Source organism: Plectrocnemia conspersa, unplaced genomic scaffold (assembly GCF_051122295.1).
Source record: "Plectrocnemia conspersa isolate PC_06_02 unplaced genomic scaffold, ASM5112229v1 ptg000003l, whole genome shotgun sequence".
NCBI classification, from domain to species: domain Eukaryota; kingdom Metazoa; phylum Arthropoda; class Insecta; order Trichoptera; family Polycentropodidae; genus Plectrocnemia; species Plectrocnemia conspersa.
In genome coordinates, this window is record NW_028277167.1 from 20,734,980 (window position 1) to 20,762,975 (window position 27,996).

General features: G+C 26.6%; 3 protein-coding genes across 3 annotated transcripts; 1 reads left to right on the forward strand and 2 right to left on the reverse strand.

Annotated features, from left to right (window-relative positions):
* Positions 1-993: 993 nt before the first annotated feature.
* LOC148236908 (uncharacterized) lies at positions 994-13,000 on the reverse strand. Its single transcript, XM_088182856.1, has 23 exons — positions 12,964-13,000; positions 12,608-12,888; positions 12,261-12,426; positions 12,119-12,199; positions 11,937-12,053; positions 10,631-10,707; positions 10,082-10,277; positions 9,830-9,989; positions 9,585-9,754; positions 9,406-9,484; positions 9,112-9,333; positions 8,652-8,695; positions 4,948-5,228; positions 4,632-4,797; positions 4,490-4,570; positions 4,308-4,424; positions 3,342-3,418; positions 2,615-2,810; positions 2,363-2,522; positions 2,118-2,287; positions 1,939-2,017; positions 1,645-1,866; positions 994-1,229 (listed from the first exon to the last, which is right to left on the reverse strand). Exons 2-23 carry the CDS (start codon positions 12,837-12,839, stop codon positions 1,119-1,121), a joined length of 3,204 nt encoding a protein of 1,067 aa, XP_088038982.1. The 5' UTR covers positions 12,840-12,888; positions 12,964-13,000; the 3' UTR covers positions 994-1,118.
* A 2,945-nt stretch (positions 13,001-15,945) lies between these two features.
* LOC148236909 (putative cytochrome P450 301a1, mitochondrial) lies at positions 15,946-19,974 on the reverse strand. Its single transcript, XM_088182847.1, has 12 exons — positions 19,947-19,974; positions 19,576-19,820; positions 19,271-19,436; positions 19,124-19,204; positions 18,928-19,044; positions 18,677-18,753; positions 17,574-17,769; positions 17,355-17,514; positions 17,125-17,294; positions 16,863-16,941; positions 16,550-16,789; positions 15,946-16,185 (listed from the first exon to the last, which is right to left on the reverse strand). The coding sequence occupies exons 2-12, from the start codon at positions 19,805-19,807 to the stop codon at positions 16,075-16,077; spliced, it is 1,629 nt and encodes a 542-aa protein (XP_088038973.1). The 5' UTR covers positions 19,808-19,820; positions 19,947-19,974; the 3' UTR covers positions 15,946-16,074.
* Positions 19,975-22,457: 2,483 nt separating this feature from the next.
* Positions 22,458-27,985, forward strand: LOC148236910 (cathepsin O-like). Its single transcript, XM_088183255.1, has 5 exons — positions 22,458-22,687; positions 24,566-24,801; positions 24,872-25,001; positions 26,340-26,539; positions 26,609-27,985. The coding sequence occupies exons 1-5, from the start codon at positions 22,505-22,507 to the stop codon at positions 26,913-26,915; spliced, it is 1,056 nt and encodes a 351-aa protein (XP_088039381.1). The 5' UTR covers positions 22,458-22,504; the 3' UTR covers positions 26,916-27,985.
* Positions 27,986-27,996: the final 11 nt, after the last annotated feature.

Consider the following 27,996-nt stretch of genomic DNA (forward strand, 5'->3'; position numbering starts at 1 on the left):
ATGTTCACCACAGTATAAATAAATAATTTGTCGATAAACCAATGTGAAACCACTTCAGTTATTTTCAAGTGGGGGTACGCGCTTGGTCATTTAGGGTATGCTAAAAAATATCGGCGAAAATATGTACATATATTAACAGTAAAATCAAGAATTGTATAATAAATTCACTGATTTGACTTTTAAGGATATCTGCTTTCTTTTTTGATCGAAAATCCTATAATGAATACATGCAATATCAATTTTACGTATATATTCATTATTAGACGAAGATTGTCCTAAATCTCAAGTGCTCCCAAATGGCACTATAAAACATTCGGCAAAAAAATGAATTAGTACATCCTTTTGAAACAGCATAACTAAGAAATATGAGAGCCTGATTCAATTTATACCACTTTTATAACTTTATGTGATATAAATTTTAGAAAGTAATATTCAAGATAAATTATTAAAGAAGAACGAATTACCAATCTATCTATAATTTCGTACAAATATTATATACTACCTTAAAGACTATAAATCAATCAATTTAAAAAAAAATAGGAACTAGAAAAGTGGAAATAAAATATTTATTTTAAAAAAATCATTAGAACGTCAGTATACACAAAACATATTTATAGACATTAATTGTTATGTCAAATTTGTATTGCTTCTTGTGAGTTTTAGCAAATAATATTTAAGATAAACTATTAAAAAAGAACGATTAATCAATCTATATATAATTTCGTAAAACAAATTGTCTTTAAAGATTATAAATCACTAAATTTGAAGAAATAAAAACCAGAAAAGTGGATATAATATATTTTTTTTTAATTAATATATTTAAAATTCGATATACACAAAACATATTTATAAATATTAATTTTATGTCGATTTTGTTGGATTATATTTTTTTTAATGTAAAATTGGTAGTAATATATAACCTTGCACACCATTCATATAAATCTAGTTACGACACTATCGATCAGTTTTTTTTACGTTTTTTTAGGCTAACTTAATATAGTATACTAATAAAAAAAAACTTAATAATAAATAATTAAATTGCAAAGAAAGTGTTTTATTATTCATTAGGTGTATATAGATACAATAATCACATATATATTTTTTATAAAAATTTAATTTCAGATTCTTTCAGTAAACTTAAACTTAAGATCACCGACAGGTGAATAAATTGGTAAAGTTACATACTCTAGTTCGCCATAATCATATTCAACTTTGAATTTCTGTAAAATCTGCAAAAATATAATTGCTGTTATATTATAAAATTATTCATATAAATAAATTAAGTTCATAAATATAAAAAATACATTTATTGTTATAATTAATTTAGGGGGTAAAAAAATAACATAATATTTAATAGATAACATACCATTTTGGTATTAAAAACATATTTTTGATGGTCAATTGTTGATGCTTATATACATAAATGTTTATTTAACGTTTCAGATTTATATATATTGTTAAATGTAAATCCTTATCTACAACGGAACGATTACTTTTTAAGTTTGAATAATAATTATGATTTTACTCATTGATCAAAAATATCTCCTAATAACCATCAGGCGATATTTAACAACTTTAAAGTATTTGTTAAAACAGCACTTTTTTTATTTAATAAAAAAAATAAACAATACGTTGGTTTTATACCTTTGAGATAACAATTTGTAGCTGTAAATCAGCGAATCTTCTACCCAAACAAGATCTCTTTCCAAAGCCATATGGAAGGGTTGAAAATGGGTGAGTTTTTATATTTTTGAAAGAGCACTCTTCCGCTTTCTGCTTCAACCAACGTTCTGGCATGAATGTATCAGCATTTTCGAAATATTCATCAGATTTTGCCGAAACGAGATGTGAGAAAAAAACACGAGTCTGAAAAAATTGGATACAACTACCATAAATTTTAAAAATGTAGTTTTATATAACAATAAATAATTTACTTACTCCTTTTGGTACTTGATATCCACCAAGAACCGTATCATTGTCTAAAACTCTACCACTACCTATAAATGGTGCAGCAAATCTAAAAAATAATTATCATAAAAAATATGACCAAGAACATAATAATCACAACATACAAGTTAATAAATAGATTTAGTAATAGTAAATAAATAGCACGTTACCTCAATGTTTCCTTTATGAAAGCCTTAAGATATTTCATATTTTCTAAGCTACTTGCAGTTAATGACGCATCGTTTGATGGCAAATTAGTAACAATATCTTGATAAACCTTTTCTTGCATATCTTGGTTTTTTGATAAATAATACAACATAGAAGCAACTGTCGATCTTGTCTAAAAATCATTAACTTATAATATAGTGCCTTAAATAAACGTAGTGTATTTAATATTAATGTAATTTGTTCCTACAGTTTCTAAACCAGCTATAAACATTTCAAATGCAAATACAACGACAGCTTTCGGATCGTCAGCGTTTGAGACTAAAAGTCTTTGAATAAGTGTCCATTCTTCGGGATTTGTTTCTGGAATACCTTGTTCTATTACAGCATCTATCTGTCGACGTGTTATTCTAATAACAAAAGTGTTAATACAATTACTTTCGAATTTTCATAGCCTTAACCTGCGTTTAAAAATAACTAATGTTTTAGTAAAAATACATGCCTTAAAACTGTGTTTAGTCCTGTTACAAATTGTCTCCATTTTGGAGTACTAATTACCCTCCAAACTGGAATTGTAAGTTCTAATTTCATCATAGCAGATTCGAATGCTAAAGTAGAGTTAATAAATTCTTGAGCTTCTTTAGAAGGTTCTGGATCTAAGCAACCAAATTGCTTATCGACAGCTATTCTTGCTAGAGCTATAACAATATAACGTACGATAATAATACATATAATAAACGCCAAAAGCGTGTCTATAAATTAGCGTAGCTGTCAAAAATTGTCGACTACAAATGGCAGGCATATTTTTAGAGACGGCCTCTTTTGGTATCAGCATTCTTTGACTTAAATTAAAAAAATATTGTGAGGAAAGACCATGACCTCAAAATATAATAATACATAAGGAAAAAAGTATCAAATCAAATAATATTGATGGCCGTCAGTAAATTGGCGATGGCTTACAGAACCATGTTTTTTATTTGATAATAAAATAAAATTTGTTAGTTATGTATTATATATTCGCAATAATAACAAATAAAAAACTTATTTTGCTGTGTTAATTACTCTATACACGATTTTTGCTACTTGCCAAAATATTTTTAAAATAAAATTACTTTTGATAAAAACATTATTTTAATTAATATGCTTACAACATTTTGAGGCGTAATCGTTAAAAAATAATGAATAAATTATAAAATACACACTGTAGATTAATAAAGTAAACAACTTACATTCCAAACTCCATTTTCCAAGTTCGTCTATAAATCCTCCGGGCACTTCGTTATTTTTACCTTTGATTAAATTAATTCTAAAAAATAAATAATATATTTACAAAAGTATATTTTTTAATATGTCTTATTCCCTAAAAACTCGCGAGTATATATGTATGTATATCGGTGAATGCATTCCGTCGATTAAAGTTTGAATCCTTGAATTGTTTTAAAGTGTCTTTATTACAGGAGACAAAAACTCTTTTATTAATAATTTTCTGGATAGATTTTTATTTTTACGTTTATTTTTTAGTCACTGTTAATTAGTTTAAAAGTAATGACCTATGAGGTTTTTAGTGGAACAGCCAAAATTATCCTTCAAACCATATTTAGACCTAATTTTAAGGTTACTGATTTTTTTTAATTTACCCTAGATATATTTATTTTTATTACGAATATATATTGGTTGCTTAAAAGCCTAGCAAATTGATATTATTTTCAATTAGGTAATTCAGAAATGAATGTCGTTTTTTAATGAAGCAAAAAAAATTATAATAAGTTCATTTTTAAGATTTTTTATTTTTTTTTATTTATTAATTTTACTTTTTTTATTGTTAAGTGGAACATGTTGTTGTTAGTTTCGCTATATTCATAAATAAATAACAAGTATCTGTTTTAAATGATTATTATGTAATATATACATTTTCTTTGGTCAATGTTGAAAGATATTACTATATAACTACTAAAAATAAATTAACAAACGGTACTAAAATATGTATTCATTTGCAAATCAATTTCCATAATGTTTTTTTGCTTAGCTTAAAATTGTAAGAGTGACTTTGTATTTTGCGTCATAGATGAAAAAATGAAGAAAAATATGCCTCAACACATAGCTAATTCTATATTATAAATCCTTGAAACATATTTACAATATTTAATTTGTTTGTAATTCATCATGTAAGATATATTTAATTCTCATCATCTCACCTTTCGACGAGTTTTTGCGCTGTTGCCTCTATAGGTCCAATATATAATTTCACTACTTTCGGCTGCATCACGTCTTTTGAAACCTTCGGCCGAAACTTGCTCCATGCTTCAGCGCCTCTAAAAATAACCATTGCTTAATTTATATATGATAATTTTTTGAATATATACAAATATATTCTTACACCGATATGAGCCCTTCGTTATCACTGAAGAAATCTCTCCGCGTTACTGTTTTATAATACAAAAGCGTCGTTTGCGTCGGCCTATATAATAATTTGATATGATTCTTCTATAAAGAAAATTGTACGATAAAAAATGTTCTACCTATCTGGTGCACTCCCTTCGGTCCTATATAGTTTTTCTATATCATCAGGTTTAAATACTATGACAACATCAGTATCGCCAATTAATTTTACCATTTTGACAATCGGTCCATAAGCATTGAATAAATTAAAGCAAGCAATATGAAGTTGGTATACACTACCATCACCTATAAATATGTAAATATAATATATCATATTATGGACTAGATGTATAGTGAATATAACTTAAGCTACGATATATTTTCAAATCAATGACTATTTCTAAGATCATATTTAATTATAATATAATAATTGTATGCAAGATATTTTTAACTTACCAAAAAATGGCATGATCCTCCATTTGTTCCCGATTATAGGATAAGGATTCGGTCCTGGTATCTTATCATATGGAAGAGCGTTGTTCCAATCTGGATCTCTTTTCAAATCTACAGCACAAATTTCTTCACGGGCCAGATTCGATCTCTTTCTAAGCTTCAAAGAATTTATTGAAACGATCCTAGTACCTTCTACGAATCCCATACATTTCGATAATATGCCACGTGTCAGCATATTTGCATTATCACTAAATGGCAAAAATATATAAGAATCGTCTCTGTAACTAATTTAAGTTAATAACGTAAGTATAAGACTGTTAAAAATTTATGTAAATTATTATTTCATATAAAACACACACTTCACCTAAACACTGCTTACGGTATGAAAATCTAAACATGTATGAACAAAATAATCATCATACACAATAAAAATATTTTTAATACAAAAAAATTTCCTGAGCTATCAAAATTTAACAATAGAAATTTTACGCATGTTTACCAATCCTATGTTATCTTAAAAGTTAAATCTGTCTAAAAGAACATCAAATAACAATTTAACAAATCAATCGACTAATTTCAATAGATTAGTTGGTGTGTGAAAATTAAATTTAAAATATTGAAATGATATGAAATTTTCTATTACGAACGATGTCAACTGAAAATACATGTTTGTTGTATATGATGTAGAAGTGTGTCATGTTATTGAGCAAAAAAATAATGCTTTAATAAATTCTGACTAATTAAAAATACAAATATTTACCATTAGGAAAGTATCATATATCTCTAAATAAAATAAAATAAATTGTTTATAGCATTAATACAGTTTTTAAATATTTACTAATAAGTGTAATTTTATGATCTTTAATGACAAATATATTTCTTGCCTGCTTCTAAGAACGAAATTATTATATCACAGGGGCTAAAATTTTAATTAAACGGTTTAAAATCAGATTTACATATCGAATAATTTTATTTAACTATAGAAGCCATTGATATTTTATTTTATTTATTTTTATTTAACTATAAAATCTCTAAATAAACCAGTTGATGTAACTATAAAATCTCTAAATAGAAAAAACTTAACAATATTTAAAAATCAACCCCATTGCCTAATTATTCATATAGAGCCACTAGTTTTTTTAACTTCCATGCCCATTGGTAGCACGTTTCCCATAAATTTACTTCTTATATTAAACTAATGAGGTTAATCTTTGTGACTTATATCGGCACTGTAACGATGTTTGAGAAAGTGGTGTCGAAGGTCGAACCAAGATGCGTCTGAATAAATCTTATCTTATCATACGTAATTGTGAACTTTCCAATTTTATAAAAAAAAAATTCTGCGAGATTCTGATGCTCATTGAAATTTTTTTAATTTGAACTTTCTGCTAAACCGCGAAAAAACATCGTTTTTATCAATAAAACCTTGTTTGCATCGCTCACAAGATTTTTATAAAAAAGCGGTCAATAAATTTTGAGAGATCACAAATTAACGGGAAATTTTATAACTTTTAACTTACAAATTATATTGTAAAAGTTAAGCAACTTTTTTTTTTTAATATGCCTAAAGTAAATTTAATAATATTATGTTAATAAATATAATTGTTTCCTTTAATTTTTCGTTAATACTGTTAAAAAAATACGGGTATTGTAAAATTAGGAATGTAATATATAATTGCGGCAATTCTAGGAAAGGTGTATTTTTTCGTCGTCACAGCAAGTGCATAATGGCAAACCTCCAACTCAACACGTGCGCGCGACTTTATTTTCTTTGGTTCTATTCATAGAAATCAATATCAATATTTCTAATAAATTTTTGTATTCTGCCTGGCATCGATAAATACAGATTTTCAATTATTTTAAGATTAAACTCTTCTTCCCACACTTCCATGATATATTTATTCAGCTCGGCTAATTTTTTTTCCTAATTGCTGTTTTATGATTGCTCATAAATTTTCAATTGGTTTCAGATTGGGGCTATTTCCTGGCCATGTTATTGATGTGATTTCCATTAACTCTTTGAATTGTTAAATCTATAAATAGAGGATTAATTTAGTGAAAGTTTGAATGTAAAAACTATAATTGGACTCAGAACGAGCTCCATGGCATGGCGCAGAATCGTCCTGCAAAATGGGTTCAGCAGTATGTTGGGAAAGTTTTTCAAGAGGTAAAATAAAGTAGTTTTATACAACCAATTTATATATTTTTGCATTCATGGTGACATCACAGAGCCCAATCCATAAGCTGTCATGCACCCCCAGATCATCACATAGGGTGAGTGCTTAATGAATCGATTAATACATAAAGGAAGAAATATTTCGCTTTTTCTACGTCTCACAGCGCATACTGCCTGCTCCAAACATATTAAATTTGGATTCATCGGAAAAAGCCACTCTTCTCCAATCTTTGACGGTCCAATGGCGATGAGCTTTTGCCTATTTAAGGCGATTCTTTCTTATTTTCTCAGTAAATAGTGTTTTTTGCTGAGCTCCGTGCTTTAAATCCAGCTTCAACCAAACGTCTATTCACTGTTCTTCTCGAAGTATTCAAGTTTGAAGTAGATTGAAATTCTGTTTATATTTCAGCAGTAGTTTTGAATCGATATTTTTTTATGATATCGTTAATTCTGCGGTCTTCTCAAGCAGACGTCATACGCTTCCGACCACCCCCTTGCACTTTCTCTAAAATTCCTGTTTCGCGATATTTTTTAATAAATTTTCAAATAGCAGAACCACTAAACCCCACTCATCTCTAGAACATTTTCTTCGAGATATGCTATTTTTTAAGATTTTACCGTGATGTGTTTACATCTATCCATGATTTTGATTTTGTCTTTACATAACCGAGACTAACGTGCAATTCTGGGGGCTTTACAAGTTAAAATATCTTGTGAATTATTACCACACTAAATCATAAAAAAAATACAATAGAACAAGCTTTAAGGAAAGAATACATTTTAATAATAGAATTCGTGGAATATTGCCTTTCATTTAGCCACAGCTGTCTTTAGTTGTTTTCAAACGACTAATTTAAGAAGGATCTTATAAATAACTTAAAGGTAATTTTTTTCTTTAAAACAAATAGTATGTGAAATGACGAGATCTCGCAAAATTTTAGCAACTTGAATTAAAATATTTAAATTAATTAAAAGATAAAATACATAAGAAAAGCCAATAGTTATTACACCTCTACATAGTCACGCTTCGCTTCATTATAATGCGCGGACTGTTGCTCATCTCGACCTCCTACTTAGACTGTTGCGAGTGACAGCCGCGGTCGGGTGAACCGATGCGAAACTGTTATTTATTTTATTTTTAGTTTTAAATCTGACTATCATAATTTGACATATCCCCAATGCGTCATGATGGTTTTTATATAATTATTAATATGAACAATAAACATATTATTATTAATTTGAATTTAAAAAAAATTAATAAAAAAAATTTTATAGTGTTTTAATTTTTTAAGTGGCTTTTTTTATTTTTTTATAAAACACGTATTTTTTGTGTTATACTTAATATAGTATACTAATAAAAAAAACTTAATAATAAATAAATAAATTGCAAAGAAAGTGTTTTATTATTCATTAGGTGTATATAGAAACAATAATCACATATATATTTTTTATAAAAATTTAATTTCAGATTCTTTCAGTAAACTTAAACTTAAGATCACCGACAGGTGAATAAACTGGTAAAGTTACATACTTTAGTTCGCCATAGTCATATTCAACTTTGAATTTCTGTAAAATCTGCAAAAAATATTATAGCAATTATAATATAAATTATTCATATAAATAATTAAGTTCATAAAAATAAAAAATACATATATTGTTATAATTAATTAAGAGTGAGAAATATAGAACTACATTTAATAGATAACATATCATTTTGTTATTAAAAAACTATTTTTGATAGTCAATTGTGGATGCTTATATACATAAATGTTTATTAAACGTTTCAGATTTATATTTATTGTTAAATGTAAATACTTATCTACAAAGAGAACGATTACTTTTTAAGTTTGAATAATAATTATGATTATACTCATTGATCAAAAATATTTCCTAATAACAATCAGGCTATATTTAACAACTTTAAATAAGGTATTTGTAAAAATAGCCGTTTTTTTATTATATAAAAAAATAAACAATATATTGGTTTATACCTTTGAGATAACAATCTGTAGCTGCAAATCAGCGAATCTTCTACCCAAACAAGATCTCTTTCCAAAACCATATGGAAGGGTAGAAAACGGGTGAGTTTTAATGTTTTTGAAAGAGCACTCTTCCGCTTTCTGTTTCAACCAACGTTCTGGCATAAATGTATCAGCATTTTCGAAATATTCATCAGATTTTGACGACACGAGATGTGAGAAAAAAACACGAGTCTGAAAAAATTGGATACAACTACCATAAATTTTAAAAATGTAGTTTTATATAACAATGAATAATTTACTTACTCCTTTTGGTACTTGATACCCACTAAGAACCGTATCATTGTCTAAAACTCTACCACTGCCTACAAATGGTGCAGCAAATCTAAAAAATAATTAACATAAAAAATATGACCAAGAACATAATAATCACAACATACAAGTTAATAAATAGATTTAGTAATAGTAAATAAATAGCACGTTACCTAAATGTTTCTTTTATGAAAGCCTTAAGATATTTCATATTTTCTAAGTTACTTGCAGTTAATGACGCATCGTTTGATTGCAAATTAGTAACAATATCTTGATAAACCTTTTCTTGTATATCTTGGTTTTTTGATAAATAATACAACATAGAAGCAACTGTCGATCTTGTCTATAAATAATTAACTTATTATATAGTGCCTTAAATAAACGTAGTGTATTTAATATTAATGTAATTTGTTCCTACAGTTTCTAAACCAGCTATAAACAGTTCAAATGCAAATACAACGACAGCTTTCGGATCGTCAGCGTTTGAGACTAAAAGTCTTTGAATAAGTGTCCATTCTTCGGGATTTGTTTCTGGAATACCTTGTTCTATTACAGCATCTATCTGTCGACGTGTTATTCTAATTACAAAAATGTTAATACCATTACGTTCGAATTTTCATAGCCCTAACCTGCGTTTAAACATAATTAATATTTTAGTAAAAATACATGCCTTAAAACTGTGTTTAGTCCTGTTACAAATTGTTTCCATTTCGGAGTACTAATTACCCTCCAAGCCGGAATTGTAAGTTCTAATTGTATCATAGCAGATCCGAATGCTAAAGTTGAGTTAATAAATTCTTGAGCTTCTTTAGAAGGTTCTGGGTCTAAGCAACCAAATTGCTTATCGACAGCTATTCTTGCTAGAGCTATAACAATATAACGTACGATAATAATACATATAATTATTGATTTAATATTGATGGCCGTCAGTAAATTGGCGATTGCTTACAGAATCATGTTTTTTATTTGATATTCAAATAAAATTTGTTAGTTATGTATTATATATTCGCAATATTAACAAGTAAAAAAACCTATTTTGCTGTGTTAATTACTCTATACACGATTTTTGGTACTTGCCAAAATATTTTTTTAATAAAATTACTTTTGATAAAAACATTATTTTAATGAATATACTTACAACATTTTGAGGCGTAATCGTTAAAAAATAATAAATAAATTATAAAATACACACTGTAGATTAGTAAAGTAATCCACTTACATTCCAAACTCCATTTTCCAAGTTCGTCTAAAAATCCTCCGGGCACTTCGTTATTTTTACCTTTGATTAAATTAATTCTAAAAAATAAATAATATATTTACAACAGTTTATTTTTTAATATGTCTTATTCCCTAAAAACTCGCAAATATATATGTATGTATATCGGTGAATGCATTCCGTCAGTTAAAGTTTGAATCCTTGAATCGTTTTAAAGTGTCTTTATTACAGGAGACAAAAACTCTTTTTTTAATAATTTTCTGGATAGATTTTTATTTTTATGTTTATTGTTTAGTTACTGTTAATCATAATAGTGGAACAGCCAAAATTATCCTACAAACCATATTGAGCCCTAATTTTACGGTTACTATTTTTTTTATTTTACCGTAGATATATTTATTTATATTACTTATATTTATTGCTTGCTTAAAAGAAAAGCAAATTGATATTAGTTTCAATCAAGAAATGAATGTTGTTTTTTAATGAAGCAAAAAAATTAATAATATGTACATTTTTAGGATTTTGTACTTTTTTTTATTTATTGATTTTACTTTTTTACTGTTAAGTGTAAAATGTTAAGTCATAATTAAATGTAAGCAAATTATAAAATATAATCAATAAAAATACTCTCTAATACTCTTTCTCGTAGCGATCTTTACACAGAAAATATTTCATTTTCTATGTCATTAATATTTTATAAAAAAGCAATGGACAACGGTAATTTTTTAGGCCTAGAAATTTAACATATAAAATTATTTTACGCTAAAAATTGCAATATAATAGAAACATGGAAATTAAATATAATTTGGAAAACCTGTTACCGCATACGATATTGCTATATTCATAAAAAAATAACAGGTATTTGTTTTAAATGATTAATATGTAATAGATACATTTTCTATAGTCAAGTGTTGAAATTAGCACTTATAATAACTTAAGTGTTGAAAGATACTATATAACTACTAAAAAGCACGAAAAATAACTTACGTGCTTTAAGATTTTTTTCTTAAAATCCAAAGATATTTATCATTTTCTTGTTAATCACAAATCAAATACAAATATACAAGGTTATTGATTACCAATCGGTACTAAAATATGTATTCATTTGCAAATCAATTTCCATAATGTTTTTTTGCTTAGCTTAAAATTGTAAGAGTGACTTTGTATTTTGCGTCATAGATGAAAAAATGAAGAAAAATATGCCTCAACACATTGTTAATTCTATATTATAAATCATTGAGAGATATTTACAATATTTAATTTGTATGTAATTCATCAAGTAAGATATATTTAATTCTTATCATCTTACCTTTCGACGAATTTTTGCGCTGTTGCCTCAATAGGTCGAATATATAATTTCACTACTTTCGGCTGCATTACGTCTTTTGAAACCTTCGGCCGAAATTTGCTCCATGCTTCAGCGCCTCTAAAGATAATCATTGCTTAATTCATAAATGATAACTTTTTGAATGTATACAAATATATTCTTACACTGATATGAGCCCTTCGTTATCACTGAAGAAATCTCTCCGCGTTACTGTTTTATAATACAAAAGCGTCGTTAGCGTCGGCCTATATAATAATTTGATATGATTATTCTATAATGAAAATTGTACGATAAAAAATTTTGTACCTATCTGGTGCATTTCCTTCGGTCCTATATAGTTTTTCTATATCATCAGGATTAAATACTATGACAGCATCAGTATCGCCAAATAATTTTACCATTTTGACAATAGGTCCATAAGCATTGAATAAATTAAAGCAAGCAATATGAAGTTGATATGCACTACCATTACCTTTAAAAAATGTTAATACAAAATATCATATTATGTACTAGACGTATAATTGAATATTTAGTGAATGTAATAAGTTACATTCACTAAATATTAAATACGATATATTTTCAAAGTAATGAGTATTTCTAAGATAATATTTAATTATAATATAATAATTGTATACAATATATTTTTAATTTACCAAAAAATTTCATGGCCCTCCATTTGTTCCCGATTATAGGTAAAGGATGCGGCCCTGGTATCTTATCATATGGAAGAGCGTTGTTCCAATCTGGATCTCTTTTCAAATCTACAGCACAAATTTCTTCACGGGCAAGACTAGATCTTTTTCTAAACTTCAAAGAATTTATTGAAGCGATCTTAGTACCTTCTACGAATCCCATACATTTTGATAATATGCCACGTGTCAGCATATTTGCATTATCACTAAATGACAAAAATATGTAAGAATCGTCTCTGTAACTAATTTAAGTTAATCACGTAAGTATTAGACTGTTAAAAATGTATATAAATGATTATTTCATATAAAACACACACTTCGCCTTCACACTGCTTACGGTATGAAAACCTAAACATGTATGAACAAAATAATAATCATACACAATAAAAATATTTTTAATACAAAAAAATTCCTGTGCTATCAAAATTTACAATAAAAATTTTACGCATGTTTGCCAAACCTATATTATCTTAAAAGTTAAATCTGTTTTTTTAGACAGATTGATTGTTTGATTAATGTTCTTTTGAACATCAATTAACAATTTAACAAATCAATCGACTAATTTCTTTAGATTAGTTGGTGTGTGAAAATTAAATTTAAAATATTGAAATGAAATGAAATTTTCAATTATATACGATGTCAACTGAAAATACATTTTTGTTGTATATGGTGTAGAAGTGTATCATGTTATTGAGCAAAAAAATAATGCTTTATTAAAATCTGACTAATTAAAAATAAAAATATTTATCATTGGGAAAGTATCATATTATCTCTAAATAAAATAAATTGTTTATAGCATTAATACAGTTTTTAAATAATTACTAATAAGTGTAATTTTATGAGCTTACAACTATATTTTTTGCTTGCTTCTAAGAACGAAATTATTATATCACAGGGGCTAAAATTGTAATTAAATGGTTTAAAATCAGATCAGAATAATTTTATTTAACTATAGAAGCCATTGATATTTTATTTTATTTATTTTAATAATTTATTTAGCTTTATAGCTAATTTTTATTGTGCTATAAAATCTCTAAATAAACCATTCTAAATAGAAAAAACTTAAAAATATTTAAAAATTAACCCTATTGCGTAATTATTTATATAGTGCCACTAGTTTTTTTAACCATGCCCATTGGTAGCACATTTACCATAAATTTACGTCTTATATTCAACTAATGAGGTTAATCTTTGTGACTTATATCGGCACTGTAACGATGTTTGAGAACAATAGTTTGTAACGAACAAAGATGCGTCAGAATAAATCTTATCTTATCATACATAATTGTGAACTTTCCAATTTTATTACATTTTATTAAAAAAAAAATTCTTCAAGATTCTGATGCTAATAGCTCATCGAAATTTTTTCAATTTGAACTTTCTGCTAAACCGCGAAAAACCATCGTTATAAATTTTGACAGTTATATTACAAATAAACGGGAAATTTAATAACTTTCAACTTACAAATTATATTGTAAAAGTTAAAGAACTTTATTTTTTATAATATGCGCAAAGTAAATTTAAACGTTATAAATTATCAATAATAGGTTCTCGTTATTCTATTTAATATGTTTCGTTCTCCAAATTAATTTTCTATATGAATTTATAACATCTCTGACGTTTAAATAATTGCGTTTGAACCAATAAATGGTCAGTTTATTACCTGTGAGCATTTGACCATCCCGCACGAGACAAGTACAGGTAAATCAAACATTTAATATATGTTCAAGGACTAACTCGATTGTTCTTCACAAAAAATCAAACCAAAATATCAAAGATTAGGTTTATTAACCCCGAGATTTATATTTGGTAATGTTGAAATAAATATCGTTTTTTTAAGTTTTAGTTTTAAGTCAGTTAATACCAGAGTACATGTAAAGCGAAAAGGATTGTCATTTTATTGTGACAAAAAAATATTTACAAAAAAAAAATACAATATTTATTTCGAAAGATAATTTTCATTGTTATTAATGATATTTTGCCAAAATTTGAGTATTTTTTTACCGCTTCTTATGTAAACTTCTTGCGGTTTTGATTTAAAAAAGGAATCTAGAATTCTGCTAAATTTAATCTATTTAATATTAAATATTCGTAAATGGTAAAGATTGTTTAAAAAAATCGAACAAGAAATTACGATATCAAGTATAGTATATTATGTGAAATAGCAGCAAAAATAGACGATGATTTAATCTGTAGAAATGAAAGCAAATTCTTCAAACTATCGATCAGCTGGCCGAGAAACTAACCCAGTCCGTTTCAGCGACGCATACACCTAGACACACCAAGATGTTTGGAAGGTTTGGAAACAATGTGTATGGGTTCTCAAGAAGAAAAGAAGTCGGTGCGTCTCCGCATATCCCAAGAACTTCTAGATCTCGAAGCTGGTCGCCTTTTCTCGATTACTTGATTACCGTAGTTGATAAGTGGATGTTGTACAACAATAGTCATCGTAGAAGACAATGGTTATTTTTACTTCAAGTAGCAAAATCTACCTCAAAGCCCAGACTCAATGTAAAAAAAAATATTGTGTGTATGTTATGAGTTATGAATTTTTAAATTTGCCACCATTTTGCAAAAAACCGACATAATTTTTTTAGCGAATATTGTAAGGGTTATTATGAGTTCTATTTTATAACAAAAATTTAAGTCTTAATCTTTAAAATGTAGGAATTAACAGCCTTAAAAAAATTAGAAGCCGCTTAAAAGTTAGTATGGGAGTACGATCAACTTAATATATAACTTGTTTTGAAGCAAAAAACTACTAAAAATTAAACTAAAACTACTTCTGACATATTTTATTTATTTGTAAAGTAATTAATAATAATCATGTTAATAAATAAAACGATAAAAATAATATTTGTATTACATATTTATTTAAAATTGCATTATTATCGTATCGCCCAGAAGACCATCAATCAAAGGTCCGTCGCCCAGTCGCCATCGCCCAGTTAACAGTGTCCAAGATTTTCTAGCTGAAATTCATTAGTTAAGAAACAATGACCTACTGCTTACCAAATATGTGTAATATTCTACTACATACAATGAAAAAACACGTTACTATATGCTAATTTGCTTTAGAAAAAACGGGTTCAATAGAAATAATGTTAATCCATCTGCAGACCTTGTTCTGTTATTATATTAAAAATTGTAGAATGTCATTGAAAATGAAAATAAAAATAAACGTTTCTACCTTCTATTTAAAAATCACACTATATAAACTAGAACAAGTATTGATTGGTAATGAATTGTAAATTACACAAGTTAAAATTCAATTAAGCAACTTAGTACTTTTGACTTATTCCTTAATAAAATATAAATTTAATCACAATTATAAAAAAAATCTCATATCTTTATTTAGATTAATATAATAATTATAATTGTCACATGTTTTATAATATCATTTTAGTTTTTTATTATGTATAATCTTATTAACTCCTTTCAGTGAATTTGAATTTGAGTTCGCCATTTAGTGTGAAAAATGGTGCTGTTATATAATCTAGTTCGCCGTAGTTATATTCAACTTTGTATTTCTGTAAAATCTGGAAAAAATTAAAAGGTTTGTGTAAAATATCTAATTCATTTATTTATAAAATAAACTAATGCCAATTTGTGTCCAGAACTTTTTAAACGTATATTATAATATTCTCACATCTACAAAATAGCAAATAATCATATAAAGGTGTCTTTAAAAATATTTGAAAACTATAAAAAAAATAAAGCATACAGTTATTCCTGTATCTTTAACGATTATTAAAAATAGTCAAGATCCACTTTTATAAAATCCAACAATATTTTCGAGTTTATCAAGTTCAAAAATACATATTATTGAAATAAAACTTTTTAAATAAAAATATATTTTTATTGAGATGATAAATATTAAAACTATGATTTTATGTAAATTACCTTAGAAATTACAATCTGCAATTTCAAATCAGCAAATCGCCTACCCAAGCACATTCTTTTTCCAAAACCATACGGAAGAGTAGAAAACGGATGATAGTTTTTACTATTATTATAATTTCTTTTATTGTAGGAACATTCAGATGGTTCTTGTTTCAACCACCGTTCTGGCAAAAATTTGTCAGCATTTTCAAAATATTTTTGAGAATTCGATGAAATTAAAATTTGATATAAAATTTGCGTCTGGAAAAATAACATGCGATTAATAATTTAACACAGAAATAATTTATAATTACATATTACTATAAAAAAATACCCCTTTTGGTATTTGATAACCACCAATGACAGTGTCTTGAGTCAAACGTCTACCATTTCCTATTAGTGGTGGGGCAAATCTAAAATAAAAAAAATCAAGTTGAAGGCTAATATTTTAACGCGTCATATTTGTTAGCGCTGCGACTACGACTATGTAAATTAAATTATCATAATAAATATATACATGTTAAGTAATGTGTAAATAATTAAAAAAATATTGATATCATACATATGACCTATATAGTAAATTAATATTATATTACCTGTACATTTCTCTTATGAAAGCCTTAAGATAATTCATATTTTCCAAATCACTCGCACTTAATGTTGCATCTTTCGATGGCAAATTATTAGTAATGTCTTCGTAAACCTTTTGTTGTACATCTTGATGTTTAGATAAATAATACAACAACGAAGCAACTGCTGTTTGTGTCTGAATAAAAATAGTTTCATACATAAAAAAAATATTGATTTTATTTAATTTTACTCGTACTGTTTCTATCCCCGCTAAGAATATCTCAAACGCCATTATAACTACAACTTTTGGATTGTTGGCGTTTGTTGCCAAAAGTCTTTGTAAAAGTGACCATTGTTGAGGATTTGTGTTTGGAACTCCTTTTTTCATAACAGCGTCTATCTGACGAAGTGTTATTCTAATAAAAAAATGTTAATAAGCAAAAATATAAAAATATATATTTGCATGTTTTTTTACTCTAAGATTGTGTCTAGTGCTGTGACAAATCTATTCCATGTCGGTGTGTGTATTAGTCTCCAAAATGGTATTGCAAGTTCTAATTTCATCATGTTTGTTTCAAACGCAATAACAGCATTAATTAAATCTTGGGCTTCTTTCGATGGTTCTGAGTCCAAACATCCAAATTGTTTATCCAATGCTACGCTTGATAGAGCTAAAATAATATAAAAAAAATTAAGGAAAATTCATAAAAAATATACGATAGGCAAAACATGTTGTTAGATAAAAATGTTATTCTTTTTTGATCAAAATTATTCATTAAATTAGCATAATATGTAAACATATAAATCCTTAAATTTATCTACTCACAATACATATGCATATATAAAAATAATACTTTTTATATATGTAACTTTTAGGATCAATACTAAACATATTAAATGTTTCATATATATTTTATAAAAATTACATTTATTAGAAGGTCTAGATTAATAATAAAATGTAAATGACAAACATCTAAAAAATGTGTGGCTATTTAAAAATTAGTTTATTTTCTAGTTTGCAATAAATTTATTTATGATTGAACTAAAAGAAAAAAAATATAATTGAACTTTTTAGGTGTATTGCAAAAAACATCAACATTATTCATATTAAAAAAAAAATATTTCATGATAGATATTGAATCGCCATTAAGACGCGTTATTTATTTTTATGAAAAATCTTAAATTATCTTTATTTAATTATAACATTAGACATTTATTTATTTAAATAATAACATTCGTACAAGTCAAAAATTAAATTAACATGATCTCTAAATATTAAACTTTAAGATTAACTCCTAATAAAATATAAATAAAATAATAAACAATCAAAATAACAATGACTTTATGAAAAAATCACGTAATTAAACTCTGTCTAATTTTTTAAAGACCAGTCCTTTAGTTAATGTACGATTCTACTTTTAATTCTGAACGTAAAATTTATAATAATAGTGTTAATTTTGCTTTCAAACATTTATAATAATAAAAAATAATAATATTTACTTATATTTTTTTATTTAAAATAATCAGTAAAATTATATACAAGTAAAAAAAATTAAGAAAAAGTTGTAAAAGACTTACATTCCAAAACCCATTTGGCAATTTCGTTTTTAAAATCTCCTGGTACTTCACCATTCTTGTCTTTGATGTAGCTGATTCTAAAATGTTGTATAACATATAAAAACACATTTTGTACAAACGATAATAAGTCAAAAATATCTATAAGCGCAGATTTTTTTATATACCAATACTATTAGTTTATTAATAAGCATTACCAAGATATTTTTAAAATCAAGAGACTTATATGCCACATATTGATTTCTCAATCTCACCGTTCGACGAATTTTTGAGCAGCTCCTTCAATTGGTCCAACATATAATTTTGCTACTTTTGGTTGCAGCATATCTTTTGAAACTTTTGGACGAAACTTGCTCCATGACTCTATATTTCTGAAAAATATCTCTCCATTTTCACTTTCACAAACATAACTATTTTTATTCAATTTAATTTTAAAGTTAATATTCATACACTGCTATGATTCCTCCGTTATCACCGAAGAAATCTCTTCTGGTTACGGTTTTGTAGTATAAAAGCGAAATTTGCGGAGGTCTTTATTTATAAATTGATGTATTAATAGAGAATTATGAAAATAATACGATATGATAATTGCATTACCTATCTGGTGAGCTTCCTTCCGTTCTGAACAATTTTTCAATATCGTCCGGATCGAATAGTACGACTATGTCAGTGTCACCAAACAATTTTTCAATCTTTACAATGGGTCCAAAAAAATCAAACATATCTTGACATACAACATGTATTTTTTGTATATTAAAACCACCTAATAAATGTGAAAAAAATAAAATATTCTCAACGTATGTTTTTAAACTAAACATATTCGTTACTTATCTTTATGATACATAAAATGTACATATTAAACATAATTTGAAAAATAAATAATCGTATGTCTATTAACTTACCTATAAATGGCAAACATCTCCATTTATTGCCGATTATAGGAGCAGTATAAGGTCCTGGAATATTATCATATGGAAGAGCGTTGATCCATTCATCATCTCTTCTTAAATCGACTGTACAAATTTCTTGCTGAATAAGCGTAGATCTTTTTCTAAATTTTGTTGAATTTAATGAAACAAATTTACTGCTCTCTGCGAATCCCACACATCTTGATAAAAAGCTTTTTATCGACATATTTGCATAAGCACTAAGTGTCAAAAACAGATTTCAGTTTAAAACACACACACGATAAAATGAACTGGTTTAGTTTAGATACAACTATAACAAAATATATCTTTAAAGTAATATATAAAATTTCACACGCGTCACACACCTCCTTACAACACTCCTACCGTCGTGATACTTCGTGCGTATATGACTACAAAACTTTTATCCCATTAACCAGTTTCTCGAAAAATCGCTATCATATTTTATAAATTGTGTAATTTTTTTTTTTACATCTACTATATATTTTAAACAATCTTATTTTTAAATTATAAATTTATTGTATATATCATATGCAGAGTAATGTATTTATTTTTTCAAAATATTATGAATAATAATATTGTTTTATTACTATTGTGCATAATTTTTAATCAAGAGCGTTAGGATATTAACAGCTTTTTTGCAATATATTTATTTTTAAAATATTTTTTTTATAATTTATTTATCTTTAAAATAATTATAAAGAATATGTTTTATCCTAAAAATGCAGTAATCTAATTAGAAAACATTTGTAGCGATGAATTGTCGTGATGATGTTGTAGTTGTTTCTTAAAAGTTCAAACCCTTTACATCCATAACTTTTATGCAAATTTTTAAACACTATACATAGAAAAATTTGACCCTTGCCTTGTTATTGTGACTTTGTGGTATAAGCTTTATTCCCTTTTGTGGTTTTTGCTTTTCATTAGACTCACAATTAACTAATTTCAAAGCAACTAATCTCAATATAATAAAACTATAAACATTTACTGTATATTTACATATGCTAAAACTGATTTTTTGCATTCATTAAACGTTCACTCTTCAAACGAATCCTTTGAACTTGAATTATACGATGGCTCGTGATTTTCTATTTATTTAAACAAATATGTCTATTATACACATGCTTAAATATAATTCATTAAATTGTATGCTAACATATATTTTTAATTTGAGGAAATGTTTATGTACTGTGGATATTCAAGGTTTAAAGATGCATTGAAAATAGTAAACTCATATTTAATTTATAAAAATATGTCGAAACTTGTAAATTATAAAAGCAACTAAATGCTTGTGTAATATTATCGCTGTTGGAGTGTTAATGAAACGTGACGTTCAAACATTAATATTATGGTTAATATAAATAATATCTATGGGTCTTTTGTAATTTTTTCACCGCTTTTGAAATAAATGACGAGGACAAAAAACGTTAAAAACCTATACAATAGTATGTTTAAAATCCTCCAGCGTAAAGGTCGGCAAACACATTACGAATTAAAATATTGTACTTAAAATTCTTTATCTATATTTATTTTACATTAACATAAAACTATTTAACGTATTTATTATATAGTATAAATAATCCACTGCTATTTTATCATATTAATAATATTTAAAATATTTTAAATTATTTTCTAAAAAAAATTAACCTTAAAATAACATTGCTTTTTCATATATAATAAATATTATTTACTATGTTTTTTACAAAATAGTATTCTATAAATATAGAATAAATAAATAAATGAGTCTTACCATATAACAGGTCATTGAGTAAGTGATTCTTATTTTTTGACATCTTTAATCCACCGATAAATTCGGTAATTATATAGTGTCTTAATTGAAATTATCTCATACAAAAATCTGATTTCATAATATATATGAACAAACCCTGACCTTTTATTGGTTGTTTATATTATCCGAACACATTTTCTTATGAAGAAATATCCAGCTGATATAAGGTAGTAAATAACAAGGCTAATATTAAGGCTATTTTTATAATCCAAAACTTCTAAACAAGTAAATAGACACCATACTAAAATCAGTCTCCAAATTAGTGACATCTATTGTAATAATAATAAACTATTATTACAACTAACGATCAATATATGTCCCTATTTAGGAGCTATCATAATATTATTTTAATTATTCATCATGATAATTATACGCGAGATTAGGAAAATATAGAAAAAAACATTCTGAGATGATCGATCGGAATATTAAATATATATTAATAGCTAACTTTGATTTATTAGCCACAATAAAAACTGAAAAATATTGAGGTCTATATGGGATTAAAATTCAAGTTTTTCAGATATTAGTCACCAATTTATATCTATCGTGCTGGTATATGAATCGTAGCAAGATGTACCAGATTATTAAGCAAGTGTTTATTATTTTAATCATAAATAGAGTGCCAAATAAAGTGATGTAAGTCCAAAATCAAAGTCTATATTATGATATTGTGAAGCAAAAGTTTCCCCCCTCACTGTTATCTAGGCACATGGTGGAAGTACATCTTGATATCTATCTTTTATTTTAGTCTTAGGCTGCGTAGATAAAATCTACGCCCACTATTTTGTTATATGTATTTACAAATTCGATATAAATTTAATAATGTAACGTAAACCGGCAATAAGTATGTACATATATATAATTTTAACTTCTATTATGTATCCTTAATTTATATTAAGTATACATTTTTTTGTTGATAATTATTTTTTTGTCAAATTGAATGTGTTTATAATAAATGAATAATTTGCGTTTGCATACAGAATATATTATAATAAGAATATTTAATAAATAAATCTCCTGAATTATATATTTAATCGGTGTTGGGTCAGCTGTCAGCGGTGCTATGGCCAAAACGTAGTTTTGAAGATCCGTCATTGTAGGCGGCCGGATGTCATAATGATACCATGGAGAGTTCTTTATCTTATATCCATTGTGGCAATGTTATTCTTCATGATACCCATCAGAGTGGAAATACCCAATGAAAGCACCAAGAATTTATTCAATCAATATGTTATAAAAATGAACAAGACGTATCAACGCGATCCAGAAGAGTACAATAGGAGATATGAAATATTCAAGGTACTTAGTTTATCATTTTAAAACCATTGAAAATAAAACTAATATGATTTTTACTACTGATTACTTTCATTTTCGGAATTTCAAATAAATTTCATTTCGGAATTAAAAATAAAAATCAATGAGTTAATATCTTGTGAAAATGTCTAATCAATGTACAACCATATAATAGAAATTTTAAAAAGCAATAACTATGAACAAAGTAATAAATTTGAAATTTATTGTTCAACGATTAAGATATTAAATGAGGTAAAAATATTTTTATGATGGGGTTAAAAAAGGCAGAGATACCCAAAAATATACAAAATACAGACAAAACTAAAATTAATTACAAAAGTTTTGGAATTCAAAATATGGTTAAAAATAATGTACTTGAACTAAATGTATGTTTATTAATTATCAAATTATGTAAGATAATAATATCAAAATAGTTATAGATAACTATTATAAAAATAGTTGATAATATAAAATATGTAGGAGTAATTGTAGATACAAAATTAAATTTTATAGGTAATATATCCAGAATGAAAAATATGTTGCCCCATTTTATTTATTGTGCGACAATATTAGATATATTTAATAAATTATATAAACAAATGTTTCAAAAATTACAAAATAGGGTAATAAAAATAGATTTACTAGTTGTACAAGTATGATTGATAGATTGGAACGGTTAAATGTTCAAGAAATATTGAAGATGAATGTTTTAGTATTTATATATAAGCTAGAAATTAATGTTACCAGAATATTTTAATAAGTATTTAATAAAAAATAAAGATGTATCTACAATACATAGATTTAATACTAGAAATTAAAAAAAATTATGGATAGTTAGTGTGAATTTATAAAATATTATTCCTATGACAATCTGTAAAAATAAAACTGTAACAGGTTTCATAAATGGAATAAAAATTCACCTTCGTGCATTAAGAAATAAATTACAATATCAACTCTTTTTTTATTTTCTCTTTATGTTATATATTATATGTATGTTTACTTAAAATTTGTTTTATGCAAAAATTAGCTATTAATCTTAATAAAATAAAGTTAATCATATGAATTGAAAATTATTTTTCCTATTATTAAAAAAAATAAGCAACAAAGTACTTTTTAAAATATTGTTTGTATTGCAACTTTTCCTTAGTTATCAGCAAAGGTCCTGCGTAAAATTGGATTAACTTATCAGGCACAACTTGAGATGTACAACAGCGAATCTCTATTTTAAATGATTGACATGGTTGTAAGATATTACGTTAACTTATTTTTCTAATAATGTGAAATCTTTTTTATCATAGCACTGCATTACATCTAATGTAAATTACTTCATATTCGACAACGACATACACACTATCACATGTCAGGAATGTAAACTGCTTATTTTCTATAAGAGAAAAATCTTAGTCATACAGAAGTAAATAAATTTATGAAAGATACATTGGAAAGTAAAAATACAAAATCCAGAATATATTTTAAAAGCACTTTATTTTGGAATTTATTTATATTAAATTTAGTCACTATATTTATTTTTGGATATTTTTTGAATGAGATAATCATTAACAATAGATAGCCAACCACCCTTTCCTGGTTCATCATCAACATCACCTCTTTTCGCTTTAAATTCACTTCATTTTACTACAATTTGCATGTTCCAATTAACAAACACAAGTTAGCAATCTTAAATAGATTCTGTGAATTCTCGACAAATTTATTAAAAAAACAATTTACAAATCTTACATCTTTATTTTTTCGAATATCGGCAACAATATTAACTCATATTTTGCTGAAACGAAGATTCTTGCTCATTACTAAATCTCGCTATTATTTTCGTTTTACATAGATCCTTCTTAAAATCATATTTATTTATCAGTCTTTGTTTTCCAGCAAACATTATCTCGCATAGAAGAATACAACACCAACAGAGATCACAACAAATCTGCCTTGTACGGCTTGACTCCATTTTCTGATCTTACCGAAGGCGAATTTTATGAAAGGCACTTGGGTAAAACAAGAGATCGAAATGAAAAACAATATCTTCTGAAAAGTTTTAACGGAGATTTCAGTAATAACAGAGTTCGCCGTGAAATCATAGATAAAAAACTTCCCTTGAAAGTTGATTGGTAACTATTCTGTCAGTGTCATATGTGGCTTTTTAATATATACTATCTAATTATGAATATATTTGTACAGGCGACAAAAAGGAATAATAAGCGATGTTATCAGTCAGGGGCCTTGTGGTAGCTGTTGGGCCATCAGCGCGGTTCAAACTATAGAAGCAATGTATATGAAAAATCATAACAAAACATCGTTAAGCATACAGGTTAAGCATATATGTGAATTTTGATTGTGTATAGCAAATTTAAAGTTTTTTTTTCACATAGATGTAATAAGCCAATTTTAATATTATTTCATAATTCATCTTTAGGGCTCGTATTTTTCAGGTCAGAATTTATACTAAAGTTCAGAATACTTCGGTTAGAATATTAGCAGCCAGAATAAATATTAGAATTTATATTAAATAGTAAGAATTATTTTGACAGATGGTCAGAATCATATTTTTCAGTTGGTATTTAATTAGTTCAGTATTTATTACAGAACATTGGTCAGTATTTATAAAGATTAGTCAGTATTTATATTACATTATCTATATTTTAACCCCAAGGTCAGTTTTATTTTTGTTCAAAAATTTTTTTCGAGGAAGAGAAAACCATCGCTATGGGAGCTAATAAAAAGTCATTTCGGAAATTTTTAATTTTTGGTCAAAGACCATCTTGAAAGTTTTTGTTTGAAGGGGACAAAAGAAAGACAATCCTCCTCAAAGAAGGACGTCTGGTCATCTTATTTTAAGGCCAACTACTTTGATTGGGATCGCAACATTGTCAGATGTCAACACAACAAGCCAAGCATGCTCTTCGACGCCGCTCTGTCGTTATTTCCGCTTCGTTCCTCGCTCTGAATACCTTCGCGCTCCATTATACATACAATTAAATAGATTCGTTGCAGATTCGTTAAGAGTTAATCATGGGGTGTTCAATTTCTTACCAATGCTATAAGATATTTATAAAATAAATAATTTTTTGCCCATTTATATTTATAAATGTTATAATATTTTTTTAATTCACATGATCATCCTATATTTTTATTCTAACCGTATGCTATTTTAATTCTAACCATTTGATATTTTTTCTGATCCTGAATAATATAATTATGACCAGGATGTTAAATAAATTTCTGACCAAGATTTTATTTCTATTCAGATCCAAAGTTGATAAATATTCTGACAATTTAATTTGTTGCCATTATTTAGTATTTACAGCTTCATATGTTATAGATTTTAACCCTTTCACCTCGGATGGCTTCTATAGAAGTCATCAAAAAAATCGCTAGTACTCATTGGGCACCTAAAAGTGCCATAAACCTTTGAGCCTAATAATATGGTCATTTAGTATAATTTAAGGCTGTAAATAACTTAAATTTATTAAACCATAATATTTTTAAAATATGGCATGAATAGGTACCCCCACATATTAACAAATTTCGAATGGCGCTCAAAGGTATCAGCCGCGGTGAAAGGGTTAATTTCAAAATCAAAATTATTTATTATAATATATTTAAAAGTGTACTAAAACTGCTTGTTTAACTTTAATTTTGCTTACAGCAAATCATCGATTGTGCAAGAAATGGCAACTATGGATGTTTAGGTGGTGATATTTGTTATTTACTAGAATGGCTAGTAAAATCTAAGACTGGTATTATAACAGAAAAGGAATATCCTTTAACAGGGAAGACAAATGTATGCCATTTGAAGAGCAATAAAAACTCTACAGGCGTACATATTGAAGATTTTTCATGTCAAACGTAAGTCCTTTTTAACAATACCTATATTTTAAAAAGACGCTCAATTATATTCTTTACGTTGATTTTAAGATTGATAAACCAAGAAAACGAATTACTGAATTGGCTCGCTTATAATGGTCCGGCAGCTGTGGCAGTGAACGCTCTATCCTGGCAGAACTACTTGGGAGGCGTCATCCAATATCACTGTGACGATTCACCGCTAAATTTAAATCACGCTATCCAAGTGGTCGGATATGACCTCACTGCTGAAATACCTTATTACATTTGCAAAAACTCGTGGGGTACTCTTTTCGGTAACAAAGGTTATGTGTACTTAGCCATTGGTAAGAACATTTGCGGAATGGTCAACGAAGTCTCCGTGATGACTGTTGTATAAAATATATATTAAAATACACGATTGTAAGTCAAATGAAAACCTTTTACTATGTGGCACATAATTATATTAATTCAAAACATCCACTGCTTACAAAATGCATGGATTATTTTATTATTAAGTCTTCTGGTAATGTGCACAGTCACTCAAGCTGAAAGTCTATTTCCATTGCCTTTTTGTTGTAATTACTATGAAGCGAGTAAATAGACTGGTGTAAATAGACTCACACTTTTCAATATATTCCTACTCTATTGTTACATTCCCGAACTGAAACTTTATTCTCCGTTGAACATTAATAGTTTAAATACGGTGCTAGAATTTTATCGCAATTTTAAGGTTTTTATTTGACTAATTATAATAAGTGTCATCTGCCATACACATAAATAGTATAGATGGGTGTAAAATGACTGCAATTCAATTTTGAATGATCATAAAATGTTTGTTAAAAAATGCACCCATAGTGGTAATGTGTAATAAATACACAAAAATATTTTTTTCTGTTGAAATAGATTTAAAAGTATATTCTGTCCGATTCTGTACGGGGATTTAAAAATATTTTAAATACACAAAGCGGTTATACATTTTTATGTACCGAATGATATTTATTTGTGTTATTTTTTAATGTATTTAAATATAGATTATATTAGGTAAGATTGCATTGCAATTTTGCTATAATAATAATTTATACCTAATTAAATGCAATATTAATTCTATATAAAATATATTTTGTATGTCATATCGTTATATACAGAGTTTATAACTGAAGGACTTGGATGCTAAACATGTTTTCACAAAATACATTTGAAAACGGTAGTTTGCTAGAAGTAATATGGAATAGTCTGGGAGTTTTTATTGATGTCCCAAATATATGTGTGATGAAAATATGCTTTTGCATCTAAGCGCTTCAATTAATTTAGGTTACCTAATAAAAAGCAATAACTTGAATAGTTAAGGACTGTGATAAATCAATCTAACGTTTAATGAATTTTGATACTCATATTAATCAAATTTCTTTTTTCTACTATTTCAATATCAATCAACTGCAATAAATATGTACAAATTTAAAAGAAAAAGTATAATTATG

Bases quoted from the DNA above. Each gene is read 5' to 3' on its own strand.
- LOC148236909 (XM_088182847.1), bottom strand. From the start codon at position 19,807: ATGTCGATAAAAAGCTTTTTATCAAGATGTGTGGGATTCGCAGAGAGC. The intron at 19,205-19,270 runs GTAATGCAATTA...TTATAAATAAAG, and splicing joins GAAGGAAGCTCACCAGATAG to ACCTCCGCAAATTTCGCTTT. The intron at 16,186-16,549 runs GTAATTTACATA...AATTTTTTCCAG, and splicing joins TGCAGATTGTAATTTCTAAG to ATTTTACAGAAATACAAAGT.
- LOC148236908 (XM_088182856.1), bottom strand. From the start codon at position 12,839: ATGCTGACACGTGGCATATTATCAAAATGTATGGGATTCGTAGAAGGT. The intron at 9,990-10,081 runs GCATGTATTTTT...TTTTGTAATTAG, and splicing joins GGACTAAACACAGTTTTAAG to AATAACACGTCGACAGATAG. The intron at 3,419-4,307 runs GTGAGATGATGA...TTTATTTTTTAG, and splicing joins GCGCAAAAACTCGTCGAAAG to AATTAATTTAATCAAAGGTA.
- LOC148236910 (XM_088183255.1), top strand. From the start codon at position 22,505: ATGATACCATGGAGAGTTCTTTATCTTATATCCATTGTGGCAATGTTA. The intron at 22,688-24,565 runs GTACTTAGTTTA...TTTGTTTTCCAG, and splicing joins GGAGATATGAAATATTCAAG to CAAACATTATCTCGCATAGA. The intron at 26,540-26,608 runs GTAAGTCCTTTT...GTTGATTTTAAG, and splicing joins GAAGATTTTTCATGTCAAAC to ATTGATAAACCAAGAAAACG.